This window comes from Felis catus, chromosome D4, assembly GCF_018350175.1.
Source record: "Felis catus isolate Fca126 chromosome D4, F.catus_Fca126_mat1.0, whole genome shotgun sequence".
NCBI lineage: Eukaryota > Metazoa > Chordata > Mammalia > Carnivora > Felidae > Felis > Felis catus.
Window position 1 is genome coordinate 42,085,999 of NC_058380.1, and position 18,471 is coordinate 42,104,469.

Sequence of the window (18,471 nt, forward strand, 5' to 3'; positions counted from 1 at the left end):
GTTTCCCATGACCACTCTGCCTAAAATGGTTCCCAACCACTATAATCACTACTGCCTTCCCTTGCTTTATTTCTGTTTACATAACTTTTCACTAATTAACAAGTATATTTTTTATGAGGTATTTTCTCTACTAGAACATAAGCTCGATAAGAGCTGGGATTGTGACTTTTTATTACTCTAGTAGTGTTCACTAAGTATTTGTTGAAAAAACTAAAGGAATGAATCAACAGTGTTCAGGCAAGGGGGTCCCAAAACTGATTGTGTTTTCTCCCTTTCCTCCCTCTTTTATTCCTCTGGAATTTTGCTACACCAGGAAGCATCATCTGGGAAAAAGAAATATTAGTGGTACCAGGAACCATTTTGCCCATGATTTAATAGTCTCATTTCCCCCCAATGTAGTTATCATGCATGTTACCCATTTACCTCAGATATTAACTTTAATAGCATATAATCCATAAAAATATTCCCTGTTCACAGCAAAACAATGTCCACTAATTTGTGGTATAATTAAGGACCATCAAGAATGTCTGGTATTGCTGAAGGCAAGTGTTTCTGTGGCGTATAGGAAGCTAGTTGAGAGACAGTTCTCATATGCTTCCTATTTGAGGACACTGTGATGGGGACACAGAAATACAGGTATACAGGTAGGCATATAGAAAAAACAGAGGCATTTTCTGCCTTCTAGGATTTTATAATCTATTTAGTGATATAAACCATATGTGTATGAAATCTAAGAATGATAATGTGATAAGAGAGATGCAAAATACAAAAATAGATGCAAAATGCAAATTGAATAATATTATCTTAGAATATATATATGATATATATGATACATATATTGCTATAAATATATATCATATATATAGTAAAACCTTGGCTCACGACCATAATTCATTCTGGAAACTTGCTTATAATCCAAAGCACTTGTATATCAAAGTGAATTTCCCCTTAAGAAATAATGGAAACTCAGATGATTTATTCCACAACACAAAAATATTCGTATAAAAATGATTACAGTACTGTTATAGAATACAAAATAATAAAGAAAATACAAAATATAAAGAAAAATAAACAAATTAGCTTGCACTTCCCTTTGAAAAACTTCGTGGCTGGTGTGAGGGAGTGAGAGGAGGGTTATTCTGTAGGACGACTTTCACTATCACTATCACTAATGGAATCACTGCTATCTATTGGCTCAATGGAATTTTTTCTTTTCGTGCAACTTTAATGAGGAACCTATCCAATTAGACTTGGTTTTGCCTCCTTTTGAGGATTTTGCAGAAATATGACATTGTGTTGACATCACCCACAATCCTGCAGAGAGAGAGAGAGAGAAAGAGAGAAAGAGAGAGACAGAGAGAGAGAAGAACCATTGGCTCAGTTGTGATCATGTGACATTTGATGTCATGTACTTACTACTTGTATTGGAAGACATTGCTCATTTATCAAGTAAAAATTTATTAGAAAGGTTTGTTCATCTTGTGGAACACTCAAAGAACAACTAACTCACAGCCCAAGGTTATATATATAATATATATATATATATATATATATAACATATATATAATAAATATATATGTATATATATATAGATAATAGTTGAATTAGACAGTGGACTCGAATTTCTGGGAAATGAGTTTTAACATAGAATGGGAAGGCAATAAAGAAAGTGGATGCAGTCCTTTGGTGCTTTTCTGTTCACAAGTCCTGAACTCTTTGCCTAACTTTTGATTTTGTTTCTTCTTTATAACATGTAATTTACCCTTTTCTCCTTTGTGGACATGTAAGTTGTAATGTCCAACCAGCTGCCATGAGAAAATATGAGTTGTTACTTTATATCATATGTTGGCTATAAACAGAATGCTAGTCAGACTAGGTCCCTGTTGTTGCTTATTAGCTATATTGGACTCAAGCTGAATACCTTCTGTTTGCCCCTCCAGATTGTCTCTTGATGTTTTTCTATCCTGCTTTGTCTCCTGGCAGGCTGCTGGATAAGAAATGGTTGGGCTCAGCCAGTGGGGAACATAGGAGATGGGCATAAGGGAAAACAGTGAGGTGTGAGTATTTGTTCCCCTGTCTCCCTCTCTCTTGGGTGTGTACCTCTCACTAGGCAACTCTCTGTGCATAGACAGTTCTTTCTGTCCCCTGGTACCATCTCCCTCACCTCTTCAGGTTTAGGGTGATAAGATCTCCCTTTTAAAAAATATTTTTAATGTTTATTTATTTTTGAGAGAGAGAGAGAGAGAGAGACAGAGACAGAGAGAGACAGAGTATGAGTGAGGGAGGGGCAGAGAGAGAGAGAGGGAGACACAGAATCTGCAGCAGGCTCCAGGCTGTGAGCTGTCAGCCCAGAGTCTGATGCGGCCCGACACTTGGTGGCAAGCGTGAGATCATGACCTGAGCTGAATTCAGATGCTTGACGGACTGAGCCACCCAGGCACCCCAAGATCTCCCACCTTTTGATTAGCCTTGAGGTATTGTACTATCACTTGGGTTCTCCTTCCATCCTACTCTTACCATTGTAATTAGTCTCTGTTTTAACTGTTCCTCAAAGTATTTGAGATGAGTTTTCTTTCATCTTCCTATTGAGACTCTGACTGATCACCTTGCCAAGCAGGAAGGGAATCAGAGTCTGAAATTTCTAACCCTCTAATCACATAGTTGGCTCCACTGACAACCAGCTGCCATTCCAAAAGTTACCTTATTTATTTTTTTAAGTTCATTTATTTTTTGAGAGAAATAGAGAGTGTGCAAACAGAGGAGGGGAAGAGAGAGGGGGAGAGAGAGGATCCCAAGCAGGCTCTGCACTGCCAGTGTACATGAGTTCATGTGGGGCTTGAACTCACCGACCATGAGATCATGACCTGAGCCAAAATCAAGAGTTGAATGCTCAACAGACTAAGCTCCCCAGGTGCCTCATACCTTATTATTTTTTTAAATGTTTATTTATTTATTTTGAGAGAGAGCATGTGTGAGCACGGAGGAAGGTCAGAGAGAGAGGAGAAACAGTATCCTAAGCAGGTTCCATGCTGTCAGTACAGAGCCCAATGCCAGGCTCAAACTCTTGAATTTTGAGCCAAAATCAAGAGTTGGACTGCTTCACTGACTGGGTCACGCAGGCACCCCACCAAAAGTTTACCTTATTACTGTAGAAAAAGACACCATTAAGCTCTCGTCATTTAGGAAATACCATGGGTTTTAGGAGACCTGTGCCAGAAATGGGGAAGGGGACAGAGACCAAATATATATTTTTTTTATTATAAATCACAGTATCACAAAAGACCAAAGCCAGTGTGTGTGTGTGTGTGTGTGTGTGTGTGTGTGTGTGTGCGCTATGAAACTGTATTATACTGTAGGGAAGAGGTAAATATTATCAAGGCAGATGTTAAACCAGGTCATTGGCAATGGAAGAAATCCTTCATCTTCAGGGTGAAACCAGAGGAACAAAATAGATGGAAGGGCTGGAATACTTTTGCAATATTGCCTTGATGGTGAGGAATATCCAAGGCGATGGGTCTCCCATCCCATCTATTAGGGATGAGGAATCTGAAATACAGATTAAGAAAGCCTAAAAAAGTAGAGTGTTGTCTCACTTTGGTCATAGGTTAAAACAGCAGCCTGAAACTATGCAACTCTATGTACTGAAGCAATTGAATTCCTCAGGGAACTTGGGATTGTATTCCAAATTTTGTAGAGCTAAGTAAGCTGAGAAAGTGGCTCAAACCTAAAACATACAGGTTGGTTGGTATGTTTATTTTTTCCCCAGAACAATATCCACAGGAGTTAGGAGATAATTTTAGAAAAGTCTATTATTAGGGAAAAAAGACAGTTGTTTAAACAATTTTGAATTTTTATATAATCACCAAAGATGAAAATGAAAAATGAAGTTCTGTTGTCATAGCTCTGTAAGTCATCATTTTTGAACTGTGTGAAAATCACATGGGACAACTGGAAGAGATGATGTCATCCTTGGATACCTATGTTCTTGACTTAGAGTGCTCTCAGACTGATCAGGGAATCAATAGTTGCCAGGAATTGCTCAAACAAAACTGTAGTGTTTGTAAGCATAAAACAATTTTCTTGGTTTACTTTGACTAACTCTTGCAATGCAATTTGTACATATTAGACTGACAAGATATGTCTGCCGCTGATGCGAATGTCACATTGGCACATTCATCATTGGGTTTCTGTTTTAATGTTGAAGGGGTAGGCAACAGGCTAGTCTAGATTTGAATCACTTAGAATATGGAAAAACCCTAAAAATTGAGATAAATTTCAAAATGATTTGAAAGAAATCTATGATATTTAAGGTCTTACCAACACCTATTAGTGGCTTAAAATTGAACAATTAAACCCTGCTGACCAAATAAAGATTATATCAAATCTGTAAAGGAGAAAAAAATATGTCTAAAATTTGGCATTCTTTCTGGAAACAAAGAAACATCAAGGCTGAGAAACTGTTAATACATTTATCTTCTTAAATAAAAGATAGAAATATATTTTTAAAATTAAAATGAGAGATGCAATCTAAATATCATACTGACTTGCACATTTCCCACAATATTTCAACTATATAACAATGATATGGATAGAATTGTGTGTTTCTATGTTCTAATTCATCCTAGCAGTGTTTATTATTAATTTCTGCAGAACAGATATCATCATTTTTAAACGTTTGAACAAAGAATTGCACCAGAGAGACACTGTTGTTTGTTTTGGACAGTTTTATTCAGATGGTTATTAGAGATCTTTAACTTATCTTTTTGAGATACAAATGTTAATATTCAACATTTCACAGGTTTCTGTCATTTTCCCAAATAATACAAGAAAGAATTCCCTATGTACCTTCTGAAAATGTGCAATTTTTTTATGCCTAATATACCAGTAAAGAACACTTATCACTCAACAATGAAAAGATAAAAAACCCAATAAAAAATGGACAAAAGATTTTAATTGAACTTTCTCCAAAAAAGATAAATGTCCAACATGAAAAGCACATGAAAGAACATGAAAAGGTGATCAATGTCATTAGTCATTAGGGAAATGTAAATCAAAGCCATTATGAGATACCATTTCACACCCACTAGTATGGCCATAACAGAGGGAAAGTAACAAGTGTTGGTGAGGATGTGGAGAAATTGGAACTCATACATTGTTGGTGGGAATGTAAAATGGTGCTGCTGCTGTAGAAAACGGTTTGGTAGTTCCTTAGTAAGTTAAACATAGAATTAACATATGAGCCAGCAATTCCTATCTGTATATACAAAAAAATCAAGACTAACCTGTTCAAACAATAACCTGTATGTGAATGTTCATACCAGCTCTATTCACAATAGGCAAAAGGTGGAAATAACCCAAACATCCATCAATAGAAAAATGGATAGACGCATTATGGCATATGCATATAATGGAATATTATTTGGCTAAAAGAAAATGAAGTCCTGCTACACGCTACAAAATGGATGAAGCTTGAGAACATACTAAGGGAAAGAAGCCAGATGTAAAAGGTCACATATTGCATATTCGTACGAAATATTCAGAAGAGGCAAATCCACAGAGACAGAAAGCAAGTTGGTGGTTACCTGGGGCTTGAGGGGTGGGATGCTTAGTAGACATGGGGAGTAAACAATGGACGTGGGTTTTGGTTTGGGGGGTGAAAAATGTTCTGGAGCTAGATAGTGGTGATGGTTGCCTAGCACTGTAAATATACTTAAAGACATTTTATTTGTAGCCACTTCAAATGGTTATAATGGTACATTTTATGTTATGTGTATTTTGCCAAACAGAAAAAGAAGAAAACTTATCTACCTAGCCATAGATTCAGGATATTCTTCTTTAAGTCTAATGTGTATTTATTGAACATAATAAATTTGACTGTTTTTCAGAAGAATCTTTCTATAATTGGATAAAATGATGCCCTTTTGAGTGAATAACAAATAGCCATTAAGAATGTACATTCATAACGATTTCATGCCAAACTTGTGAATTTTGTGACTAGAATTCTCAGTCTTAAACCCAATGAAATCTCATATGCTCAGACGTAATGCTGTATTTCAAGTGACAGGTATGGAGTAAAGGTAGATCAGAGAGGTTTTAGAATTAAGTGGATCCATATTCTAGCTTTTCTAACACCAGATGTGGGACTTCAGGCAGGGTACAGTAATCTCCTAACTCTAAGTTTTCTCACTAGTAAAGTGAACATAATATCTATTTTACAGTAATGCAAGGATTTAATAAGTACATATATGAAACATATTTAGCCCTGGACTTAGCATATAGTAAATGTTCAATATGGGAGTTACTCCTAAGATAGGCTTTTGGTACTTTTTCTAGCATCCTTTTATAAATTTTGTGAGGTGTTCACCTTCAGTGGGAAGGAAGCCCACTCATCCTGCCTCAGCAGGATTCTAATTGGAAGGGTGTCTTTCCATGTGCTAACTAAATTCTCACACAAAGCAGTAATTCTGATTAATGAAGCGGTCATCAGTTAAAGTGGTCACCTCCCTATTTCCACAGTCCTCCTTTCCCTACCTCAGCTCTCTATGTATTCTGGAACCCTTTCTGCAGAAGAAAGCCATCTAGCATTTGGTAAAACCCTAGTGCTAGTTCAACGTGGATCCGTTACAAGACGAGTAGGACGTGTTATAATGGCAAAGAAAAAGAAGGGTATTGTCTATTATAAGCTTATAAAGAAAGCAGGAAGGAAGGAAGAAAAAAAAGCGAGAAAGAAGGAGAAGGATAGGGAGAGAGGGAGGGAGAGGGAGACAGAGGATGAGCCACAGAAAGCTGATCTCAGTTCTTTAACCAAGCTCGAATTACTGATTTCAAATTGGTCCAAGGACCCAAACTGGGGGGCAGTGTGAGTACACTCGCTCTGATAGTCAGCCAATTGCTTAAAGAAGCTGCCATAAAAACTTAAAGGAAATCATGTCTCTAGCAAAGCAAAAGACAAAGGGTGCGCAAAGGATCGTAATTCAAATGGGAAATCCGCCTGATAGTCCCAGCTCAGCACAAGGCTTTCCACATCTCCCTGACATCACTCAGCTGGATGTCAGCTGTACGTAAAGCAGTTTTGCTAAAGGGTGTGAAGAAAACACTTAAGTGTAAAACTTATTCCCTGATCCTCAAGGAGTTTACAACAGCGCTGGAGAGATTAGCTGTGTAACTAACACTCCAGGGCGGTCAATGAAACGTGACAAACGAGTTGGCAGGGGCCTTGAAGGCGAAGGAATTCACAGTTAAGGATCATTTGGGGCTAGGGGCTTGTCAAGGAAGACTTTAAGAGGTGGGATGTAAGCTAGGCGCTAAGTGGCGGGTAGGGTTTTAGGTGGGCGAGAAGGCGTGGCGATGGGAACTGAAGCCTCGGCCCGGCACGTCGGGGTAGCGCGCACAGCTTTCTGGCCTAACCCCTTGGGCCACGGCGCGTGCGCAGCCTAACGCTCGCGCCGGGCGCGCGGCCCGCGGAAAGCTGGCCAGGATCCGCGAGCGCGAGACCCCGCGCGCCAAGGCGGGAAAAGTCTCGCGCATGCGCGGCTCGCAGCTTGGGGCTCGCCAGGATGGGGAAGGGGAGGTGGAGTTTCCAAAAGGGAACTTGACCCGTTAGCAGCCGCGGCCATGGCGGCGCGCTCGCCTCCCTCCCCGCTCCCTCCGCCCCCAGCGCGACAGTTGGGTCCCTGGTCCCCACGTGTTGGGCGGGGAGCTGTGGTACACGCAGTGCGCAGCGAGGCCTCGGGTCTTGCGAATGCAGTGCGGGAGGGCGTCGTGGACAAAAACGATATATGCTGGCGGGGGCCAGGGGGGGCAGCTCCGGCTCAGGCTCCCCTCCTCAGCTCGCCCATGGGGTCCAAGCGACTAGAGGGCATCTCGGTAGAGGAGGCGATGGTGACCCGGACGCAGCTGCTGGAGGAAGAGCTGAGCAGCCTAAAGGAGGAGCTGGCCCTGTGTCAGGTATCGAGGTGGCCTCCGGCCTTTCCCCTACACAGCGGGGCCGGGGCCGGTCCGATGGGGAGGCGCGCCCCTCTCCCTCTCTGCCTTAGGCTGCGTCGCTGCGCGGGTTGGGGACCCACCCATCTCCGTCCGGCGGCGCTGCCTCCCGGTTTCCACACCCAGCCCGGCCCGCTGCTTAGTGCTGGGGGGACGTAGCAGCGCCCCGCTCCCTGACCAGGGGCTCCCGCTCCTCCCCGGCCGGGCAGGGTTCGCCTCGGCGCCCGGGTTTGGTTTTGTTCACTTGAATGCCACCAAAACGTGTAGTCGCACCCCCCTCACCCCCCAGAAGCCCAAGTTCTTGGTTGTGACCGTTAGTGGTACTTGGAGAGGAGTGGAGTGCAGTCCACGAGTTGATACATCGAACAGGAAAGTTTAAACACTTCTATTAAAATAAAATCCATCGGTGAAAGAACCTGTTTTTAATTTTCAAACCCACACTTGTCACAGACCAGTAATTTTTAGGGAGTCTTGGGGTGGGAACTTTCACACATAATAGATGATGCTTGATGTTTATTAATCAGTTATACTAATTCTGTATCCTTGAAAGAGAAATTTGATTTTCATATCATGTTGCCAGTGAAAAGCATTTCCTAAATCGATTCTGTTGAATTACTTGCCTGTTATTTGTAGAGTTACTAAAGATAGCTTGACTGCACTCATGTTCAAAGAGGTTTGATTTTAGTTTAGTTTTGCATCCTTACCACCATCTCTTCTCTGATCTTACCAGAACCTTTAGACAGGGTTGGGAGATAAAAATGCTGGGGATTCACTCAACAATAGATGTTTGAGTCACTCTGTCTTCAAGATAGAACCAGTTAGGAACTACTAAAAACCAAGGTAACTATGAACAGTGTCATCAGTTTAGATTAGTAAAAATTCATGATTTTCATTCTCTCTGTTTGTTCCATTGGATTCTTTTGCTCCTTTTGTAGGTCCTTGCTGATGGAGTCAAGGCTGTAAAAACAGGACAGTCTTGTTCAAATTGAATATACATTTGCTTAAACAAGTTGGGGAAATACTGTGTGACTGTTTCTTTGTCATTTTCGGATTTTCTGTTGTTTACTGGATAAGGAGCAAAGGAACAAATAAGAGACACCAGTGAATTAAAACATTTTGTCATCTACACACCTCACCTTTGGATAAAGATGTTAACCCATGATAAAGGCTTTTGTTACTTTAACAGGTCCTAATCTAAGATGCTATTTGCCCATAACTTCTATACTCTTCCCCCTTCCCTCTCTCTATATGCCATAGTTACAGCTGGCTAAGGAGCTGAAATATTTACTTTTTAAAACTGACTTGAGTAAGGAACTCACTCTATTGGAAACAGCCCAATGACCCCCACCCCCAAATCCACTCCCTATTCTTTTTTTATTAATTTTTATTTTAATGTTTATTTTTGAGAGAGAGAGAGAGACAGAGTGTGAGTGAAGGAGGGACTGAGAGAGAGGGAGCAACAGAATCTGAGGCAGGCTCCAGGTTCTGAGCTGTCAGCATGGAACCCTATGTGGGGCTCGAACCCACAAACTGCGAGATCATAACCTGAGCTGAAGTCAGAGGTTAACCCACTCAGCCACCCAGGCGCCCCTCCATTCCCTATTCTTTAAAAATGTAGCTTCAAATACGGTGTTGGCCCTTGTGACCTTGGACGTATATGGCCTAGGAAGATGATTAAAGTGCTCTAGGCACTGTAGATGCCTAGATGTAAGAATAGAGATGGTCATAATTAGGCTAGAGTGATGGTTCTTGAGATTTTTGTAATATTGTCCCTGTTAGATGATCATAGGCATTCCAGTAATGTGAGATGAGATTGGCAGTATCCCATTCAAAATGTGGTCAAACCACAGTTTGAAACTTAGGAGAAATAATAATTGAATTCCCAACTGTTTTATAAAAAAGTATTTAAGTAATTAAAATTCACTTTTACACCTTTTGATTTGTTCTACTTCTTTAGCTATAAATCACATTTCCCAAGAATATATAGTATTAACCCTGTTTTTCAAACCTTTCAAAAATCGCAACCCAAAATAAGTTCATTTTAACCTTAACCTAGTAAGTGTGCACAACATACGCATAACTAGAATTTCATAAATATTTGCCCTAATTGTTCACCATGAACACTGATTTTTCTTTTAAATTAACACTTTTTAAGAAAATACTGCTCAGATCTACTAAATTAATTTGACACACTAATGGGTCAAATGTATAGTTTGGGGGAAAAGAATCCTGCAAATTAGTCTCTGGTCATAAATAGTGGCTTCATATAGTTTGTTCTTTTTCCACATTTAGCTTATAGGAATTCAATTATATGTACTTGGTGGAGAAAAAGAAAGTTTGAGTGGTTCCATGTGACACTCCACCCCACTGGAATTACTCAGAATAAGCATGTATAAGAAGGCTATCTCAGTTCCAAATGTTTCTCATCCAACTCTATGTGATTATAATAGTAAAGGCTTTTTTTATATGGCTTCAGATTAGCAAGCAACATACATATAATGCGTAGCTAAAGAAAACATGATTAACTTCAGTGCGGAGAGAAAAGCTGTCTGTACTGGACTTACTGAGGATAAGACATGAGCTTCCCACTGTAGCTTCTTCCTAATGAAATTTCAAGGGTGCTACAACAATTTTAAGTGCATGACATTTATGCTTTGTCCATTGATTTAGAACCCACCTTTACTATACTCTTAATTTGATTATTTTAAGAATGTGTTCTACTTGTGACAAGAATGTGTTCTATTTGCAGTTCAGTATATTGCAAGTATGTGTATATATACATTTATCAGCACTTGTAGAATACCAGAAGAGAAAACGTAATGTTATATATGTGTAATGTATACACACACACACATATATATTTGAGTGTGACATATGTATGTATATCTCAAAGCTTATTTCCTTTTTCAGTAGCATCCAAAAATATTCACTAAACCTCTAAATCAATTTAAGGTAAAAAATTATTTAGGGCATTTAAATTATAGATAGATAGATAGATAGATAGATAGATACCTGGCTGGTTCAGTCAGTAGAGCATATGACTCTTAAAAAAAATTTTTTTTGATGTTTTATTTATTTTTGAGAGAGACAGAGACAGAGTATGAACAGGGGAGGGGCAGAGAGAGGGAGACACAGAATCCGAAACAGGCTCTAGGCTCTGAGTTATCAGCCCAGAGCCCGACGTGGGGCTTGAACTCATAAGCCATGAGATCGTGACCTGAGCCGAAGTTGGCCACTTAAACAACTGAGCCACCCAGGCTCCTCAGAGCATGTGACTCTTGATCTCCAGTTTGTGAGTTCAAGCCCCAGGTTGGATGTAGGCTTTACTAAAAAAAAAAAAAAAAAAAAAAAAAGAAAGAAAGAAAGAAATGAAATATATGTTTACTAATGTAACTTTAATGATGAAACTAAGTTTAATGAAGTATGTGATGTTGGAATTAAGAATATATAACCAGAGAAGTTAGCCAGTTATATTTTTTGTTAGATTTTTAGGTGTTTTGAAAACTTGTCCAGTCATTCATAAAGAAAAAAAAAATTTAAGAACCTAAGGTATAATTAGAATCCTCACCAGTGTTAGTAGTTGTATTTTAGTATGTGACTGTTTTTGTGCAATTATTTTCCACAATTATAATTTATTTTTTTTTAAATTTTTTTAACGTTTTATTTATTTTTGAGACAGAGAGAGACAGAGCATGAACGGGGGAGGGGCAGAGAGAGAGGGAGACACAGAATCGGAAGCAGGCTCCAGGCTCTGAGCCATCAGCCCAGAGCCCGACGCGGGGCTCGAACTCACGGACCGCGAGATCATGACCTGAGCTGAAGTTGGACGCTTAACCGACTGAGCCACCCAGGCGCCCCACACAATAATAATTTATTGAGAGACTACTTTGTGCCACATTTTGTAATTAGACTTACTTCATTATTTTCCCAGGATTCTGATAGGCAAATTATTTATTTAAATATAGGAAATAGTTTTCATGTTTGTTGAATTCATTCCTCCAGTAGAATTCATTCCTCCTATTATGTTGCCAGACAGTAAACTAGGTGCTGGGAGAGTACAAAAAAGTACAAAAGTTTTGGATGTCTGTGTCTGTAAAGTTGATACTTATTTCCATGTCAGCTGATAAGTGAAAGTCAAGACCAATACACTACTAAGATAATTTAGATTCAGATCTCCAAGCATTTAGTCAACTCTTTCATAGGCTGAATTTGATAAACTTTATGAGGAGTAGGATTTTTAAATTTAAATTATTTTTAAAAGTTTATTTCTTTGAGTAATCTCTACACCCAATGTGGGGCTCGAACTTACAACTCCAAATCAAGAGTCATATGTACTTCTGCCTGAGCCAGCTGGGTATCCCTAATTTAAATTTTAAATTACTTGATTCTGTGTCAAAGTTATGGAGTAAGAATAAATAATTTATGAGTTTTTAAATGTTTATTTTGAGAGAGAGAGAAAAAAGGTTTGAGGGGGGAGGGCCAGAGAGTGAAGACAGGATCTTGAAGCAGGCTCTGTGCTGACAGCAGAAAGCCCAGTGCTGGGGCTCACACTAATGAACCACATGATCATGGCCTGAGCTGAAGTCAGACACTTAACCAACTGACCCACCCAGATGCCCCTTTATTTTTAATTAATTAAACTTTTTGTTTTGTTTTTTGGGAGAGTGCAAGCAGGGGAAGGGCAGAGAGAGGGGGACAGACGATCTGAAGCGGGCTTTGTGCTGACAGGCTGATAGCAGTGAGCCTGATGTGGGGCTTGAACTCACGAACCGTGAGATCATGCCCTGAGCCAAAATTGGACACTCAGCTGACTGAGCTACCCAGGTGCCCCTTTTTAAAATTATTTTAAAAGGACCTATTTATGTGCCCCAAAGAAGGGAAACTATAAAGAGGATATGATTGGCAATAGTTTTCTGTTTTAATAATGTCTGGAATAGTTTGGCAATTAGTTTTGTGTTTTTAGGGGGACGCTTTATTTATTCTTGCATGTGAAAGAGGGTCTTTTTAGTAATTTAAGGTATAAAGCACATTGAAGATTATACAGCATTAAATAACTGAAAAACTTGGGGCACCTGCGTGGCTCAGTTGGCTAATTGTCTGACTCAATTTTGGCTCAGGTTATGATCTCATTGTTGGTGAAATCTAGCCCCTCGCATCATGCTGTGTGCTGACAGTGTGGAGCCTGCTTGGGATTTTCTCTCTGTCCTCCTCTCTGCCCCTCCCTTGCTTGCTCTCTCTCTCAAAATAAATAAATAAACATTTAGATAAATAAATAGCTGGCAAAGTCACAAAACTAATACGGTAGTCTCACAATCCATTTATAACATTTTATTACTTACAAAAGAACTTGCTTTTTTTTTTCAAATAAACTATCACTTATACATTTGAGTGTTTTTAGGTGACAAAGGGAATCTGAATACCGTTGCTGACCACAAATTAAAAAAAATAATAATAACAACTTTAGAAATTTGTAAATTAGAAAAAAGAAAGAATTTGTTGTTACTTTCTCTTTGGTGAAGATAGAACAGGAGATGTGAAATAACCATTAACTATCAACAATGGGAAAAAGAGAAAAAATGTACAAATTAAGATGTAAAGATTTTTTTTCATCAGATATTTTTTGACTTCTTGCTATATCTCTTCAACTGTGCTAGAGCTAAGTCCTTTGTTATTAAGTCATAACTTATTTAAGTGGAAGTAACTTATTTAAGTGGAAGTAACTAAAGAAAACCTACTTTTTTATATTTTTACTTAATAACCTTTCTTTTAAAAAAATTTTTTTTCGACGTTTATTTATTTTTGAGAGACAGAGAAACACAAAGCATGAGGAGGGGAGGGGCAGAGAGAGAGAGGGAGACACAGAATCCGAAGCAGGCTCCAGTCTCCGAGCTGTCAGCACAGAGCCCGATGTGGGGCTCGAACCCACAAACCATGAGATCATGACCCGAGCCGAAGTCAGACACTTAACTGACTGAGCCACCCAGGTGCCCCAATAATAACCTTTCTTAATATTTTAGTTAGAAAAGTTGAGGTGAAAATACATGTAAATCTTCCCTATTTTGTTTTGAAGGGAGCTGTAAGATAAATTTCTAGATAATATTTGTTTGAAGGGATTTTGTCATTTCCTCAGCATACCTTTTAAAACTAGAGCTATTAGAGCACATTATGTTGCGTAGTTTATATTTTCTTCTAGGCAGGTTACGACATGTGATTTATATAGTGACATTTCTTGTCTTTAACTCAAATCCTCCCTCCCTTCTGTCCCTCCCTCCCTCCTTTCCTCCCTTCCTTCCTTCTTTCCTTTCTTAAGTTTATTTATTTACTTTGAAAGAGGGAGAGAGAGAGAATGGGGGAGAGCAAAGAGACACAGAGAGAGAATCCCAAGCAGTCTCCGTGCTATCAGTGTGAAGCCCCACCAAAGGCTCCATCTTAGGAACCGTGAGATCATGACCTGAGCTGAAATCAGTAGGCGCTTCATTAAGAACTGAGTTACTCAGGTGTCCCAACCCAAATTATTTTAATACCCAAATTCTAAATTCTTGGTTCTAAAGGTATAAAGTAAAGCATGATATATATAGGACTGTTTAAGAAAGGTAGTAGTCTTTTCTACTCAGACTGTCAAAAGTCCTTTAAAAACAAGTAAATAAAGTAGATCAAAGATTTGAGCATTAAAAAAGGAGAACAAAAATTTTATAAGAAAGTATAGGTACATAATTTTTTTTTAATTTTAGAGAGAGTGTGTGTGTGCATGTGCAAATGGGGAAGGGACAGAGAGAGAGAGAGAATCCCAAGCAGGCTCCATGCACAGCACAGAGCCTAACGTGGGGCTTGATCCCATGACCCTGGGACCATGACCCAAGCTGAATTCAGGAGTGAGATGCTCAACTAACTGAACCACCCAGGCATCCCATAGGTAGATACATTTCTAATCTCTGAGTAGAGAAGGCTGATTAGAAAAATTGGTACATAAAGTCATTAAGCCATAATGGGAAAGATGGATACATTTGAATATATAAAACTAATAACTTACCCTTTTCTGAAATGCTTCATCATAAATAAATATGCAACAACATACAAGAGAAAAATTATTTGTAACATGTCTGGTAGACATAAGTCTAATTTTAAGATTTCTAGCAATAGTTCTTATATTTTGTTGGCAGAACTTAGTCATATACCCATAGGTAAGAGGGGCCTGTCTTTTAATTCTTTTAATTGGGCAGCAAAAAGCCAAATGGTTTCTAATAGGAAGGAAAGAATGGATGATGGACACAGACACAAAAATATCTGCCACACAAGTAAACCTAACCAATCAACCAACCAAATATAGTATTATAAAATGAAATGTGTTGTGAAAAAATTTAATCAGGGCAAAGGGTTATCAAAGACTTAAAGGTTTCGGTGGCTACAAATATAGTAGAGAAGACTTCTCTTGAGGTGATATTTAAGCAAAGACCTGAATGAAGTGAGGAAATAATATACATGAAAATCTGATGGATGGTACATGTGCAAAGGCCCTGGTACAAGTAGAGCACAAAGACTAGTGTGAATGATGAATGAACAGAGTGATAGATGAGGTTGAGGAGGTGTGTATGGGGCCGGAGAATGTGGGGTTTTGTAGCCTTGATACAGAGTTTGGATTATTTTCCTAATCTGATGGGAATGCAGTGGAGATTTTTGAGCTATACGGAGGCTAGGGGAACCATCGTAGATGGCTAGGCAAGAGAAGAGGTTGACCTGAACTAGAATGGGATATATTTTGTAGGTAATAGAACTTACTAATGGTTTGGATAGGAAATACGAGGAAGAGAGCAACCAGAATTGACTTGTAGGTGTTAGGCCTTTGAAGAAATGACTAGATGGTGGTGTCATTTTCTGAGATGCATAGGAGTAGGTTTGTGAAAGAGTAGGAAATCAAAAAGTTTATTTTGGATAAGTTAAATCTGAGATACCTATTAGGTATTCAAGTGGAATTATTGAGTAGGCAGTTAGAAATCGGAGTCTGCACCTAGGGGTAGAGGAAATAGCTAAGGTAAGGTGGGAAATGTGGAAGTCCTTAGTGTAGAGTTGATACATGAAACCATGGAACTATGAGGTCCCCTAGAGCAATGGTTCTTATTTAATCCTGAGTGTACAGAATCACCTGAGGAACTTGTAAAAAATACTGGTGCTTGAACCTTACCCGAAACCAATTAAATCAGAATCTCTAGATAATCACTATTTTTAAAAACTTCCCCTAAAGTGATTCCTAACTCTCAACCATAGTTGATGACAATGGACCTAGGCAGTAAGGACTAAAATTGCTCATTGTCTATGGGATTTGGCTACATAGGGGACCTTAAAAAAGGAATTTAACATCATAGTAGGGAGGGACATCTGACTGGAAGAAGTAATAGAATGAATGAGGTGAGGAAGTGGAGACTGTGTTTATAGGCAACTCTTCCAAGGAATTGGGGAGCTGAAAAATGGAGCTGTAAATAGAGAGCAATTCCCTTTTAGAGCAAAATAACTGATATTTAGCATTCCATCATTTATACCCTGAAGTGTGGGTGGTAGAAATAGTCGAAGTGAATGTGGGTTACCAGTGTAAGAACTTCTGAAAATAAAGCTTTCCTGCTACAGTTTTCAAGAGTCTATTTTATATTTCTAGAACTAGAGATCAAGAAACATTTTTCATGTTAAAATTTAATGTAGTGTCTTTTCTGATACAGCTACAAAGCAATGCATTAAAAATGTCTTTTGTTTCTTTAAGGCTGATAAAGAATTTGTATGGTCTCTGTGGAAACGTCTCCAGGTGACAAACCCAGATCTCACACAAGCAGTCAGTTTGGTTGTAGAACGGTGAGCTTCCAAGTAATTTTTTCATGAGTATTTGGTTTGTTGAATTTGCTTTGCTTTATTATTAAAACTTGGCATTAGGCCCCTAAAGAGATTTTATTTCCAAATGAATGTGAAGCATGATATTAATAATTATTGGACTTATTTCAAGGGGTGCCAGTTAATAAATATAAATAGGCCATATCTCCTACTTATATTCTGATGTATTTGGAAGGTTTGGAGGTAAGAGATAAAAGTGTGACTTAGACATTGTGTGTGTGCGTGTTATGTGTGTGTCTGTTTATGTTGGTGTGTTGAGCTATTATGACACAACTTTAAAAATTAGAGAAGTACCTGTTACTTGGTTTTTTACTCTGAAACTGCCTCTGTTGACAACTTTCTAGACATGATCCTTCCTAGACGTGGCCCAGTTTTCCCCTAAGGTGATTGCAGTGTGTACCTGAAAGCCTGGGATGACCTTGCCAGAATAAAGTAATCTGGAATAGGCTGAGGGATTTCGCTTAGCACTCTGTATTACCCTGTAGGGGATGCTCATTGATTTAACTATATATTACTGGGCCTCTCCTTGGTCATTAGAAATAGCAGAGTGATGCTGGGTACTCCTTACCAAACATTTGGTGTACGGTAGTCCCATGATGCTTAGCATAGCAATTAAAACACTTGCTTTCGTATTAAATGGATTTCAGTACATTTCCTAAATGAGAAGCTAAGCATATGGATGGATGCCGTTTCCTGTGTCTTTATTGGAATCATGATTATATAATCTGAATATCAGTTTTTGATAACTTGACCTTTGGTATGTCTGGCCCTAGGATCATTCCAGTGTTGTCTGGAATTTGACTTTTAAAAATCTGTGATAGATACCTATGTACAGTTTTACCATTCTCCATTATTGTGGACTCTTAAAGTAGTATATTCACTTTCTCTTCATGTTACTTATATGTCTCATTCATCAATCAGTTTTTCCCTTTCGATAATCAGAATTAAGCCTTTTGTTGAAGTACCTTATTATTTCCTTGAGATGAAATGTGATCACTCTCAGTTGCATTCTGTTTTCTCGCCAAATAAGCCTTCTAGAAGAAACATTCTTGGGACTTCAGTAGTAATTTCTGTGATTTTTTTCATTATCCTCCTCTCATTTTATTTGTATATTCCAGCTTTCTAATTTGTTATTTTTTAAACTAACTAAAACTGTCTTTAATTTTCACTTTCCTCTTGGTTGAGAGAGAAATGTTAACATATTGTTGAGTCCTCCTTCTGACCCTTTGAGATTTCTACTTTTTAATATACATAATACACATACAAAAGTATGTATACACACTTCATAAATAAATGCACATATATTTTGTGAGTATACTCAAAAGCCCTATACTGATAAGATATATAATGGGAAATTTTGGAGATTATTACTTTACAGCTATGATTCTCAAAATTTTAGTGTGCCTAAGCTATACCTAGTGAATTTATTAAAATGCAGATTTCTGGGATTTTTCCCTAGATCTACTGAATCTCTAGCAATGAGGTCCAGAAGTCTTAAAATTTTTTTAAGTTTATTTACTTTGAGAGAGACAGAGACAGCATGAGCAGGGGAGAGGCAGAGAGAGAGGGAGAGAGAGAGATTCCCAAGCAGGCTCTGCAGTCAGTGCAGAGCCC

General features: G+C 38.6%; 1 protein-coding gene across 4 annotated transcripts in view; it reads left to right on the plus strand.

The window, feature by feature from the left end:
• The first annotated feature begins 7,526 nt into the window (after positions 1-7,526).
• Positions 7,527-18,471, plus strand: part of CNTLN (centlein) — a 311,923-nt gene continuing 300,978 nt past the window's right edge. For 3 of the 4 annotated variants that reach the window (XM_011288695.4, XM_019816024.3, XR_002148230.3), the window contains exons 1-2: positions 7,528-7,947; positions 16,733-16,821. In XM_011288695.4, coding sequence (XP_011286997.2) covers positions 7,615-7,947; positions 16,733-16,821 — 422 coding nt within the window. In that variant the 5' untranslated portion in view covers positions 7,528-7,614. Of the gene's footprint in view, positions 7,948-16,732; positions 16,822-18,471 lie in introns of all 4 variants that reach the window. The other variant, XM_045043687.1, reaches the window with a different exon arrangement.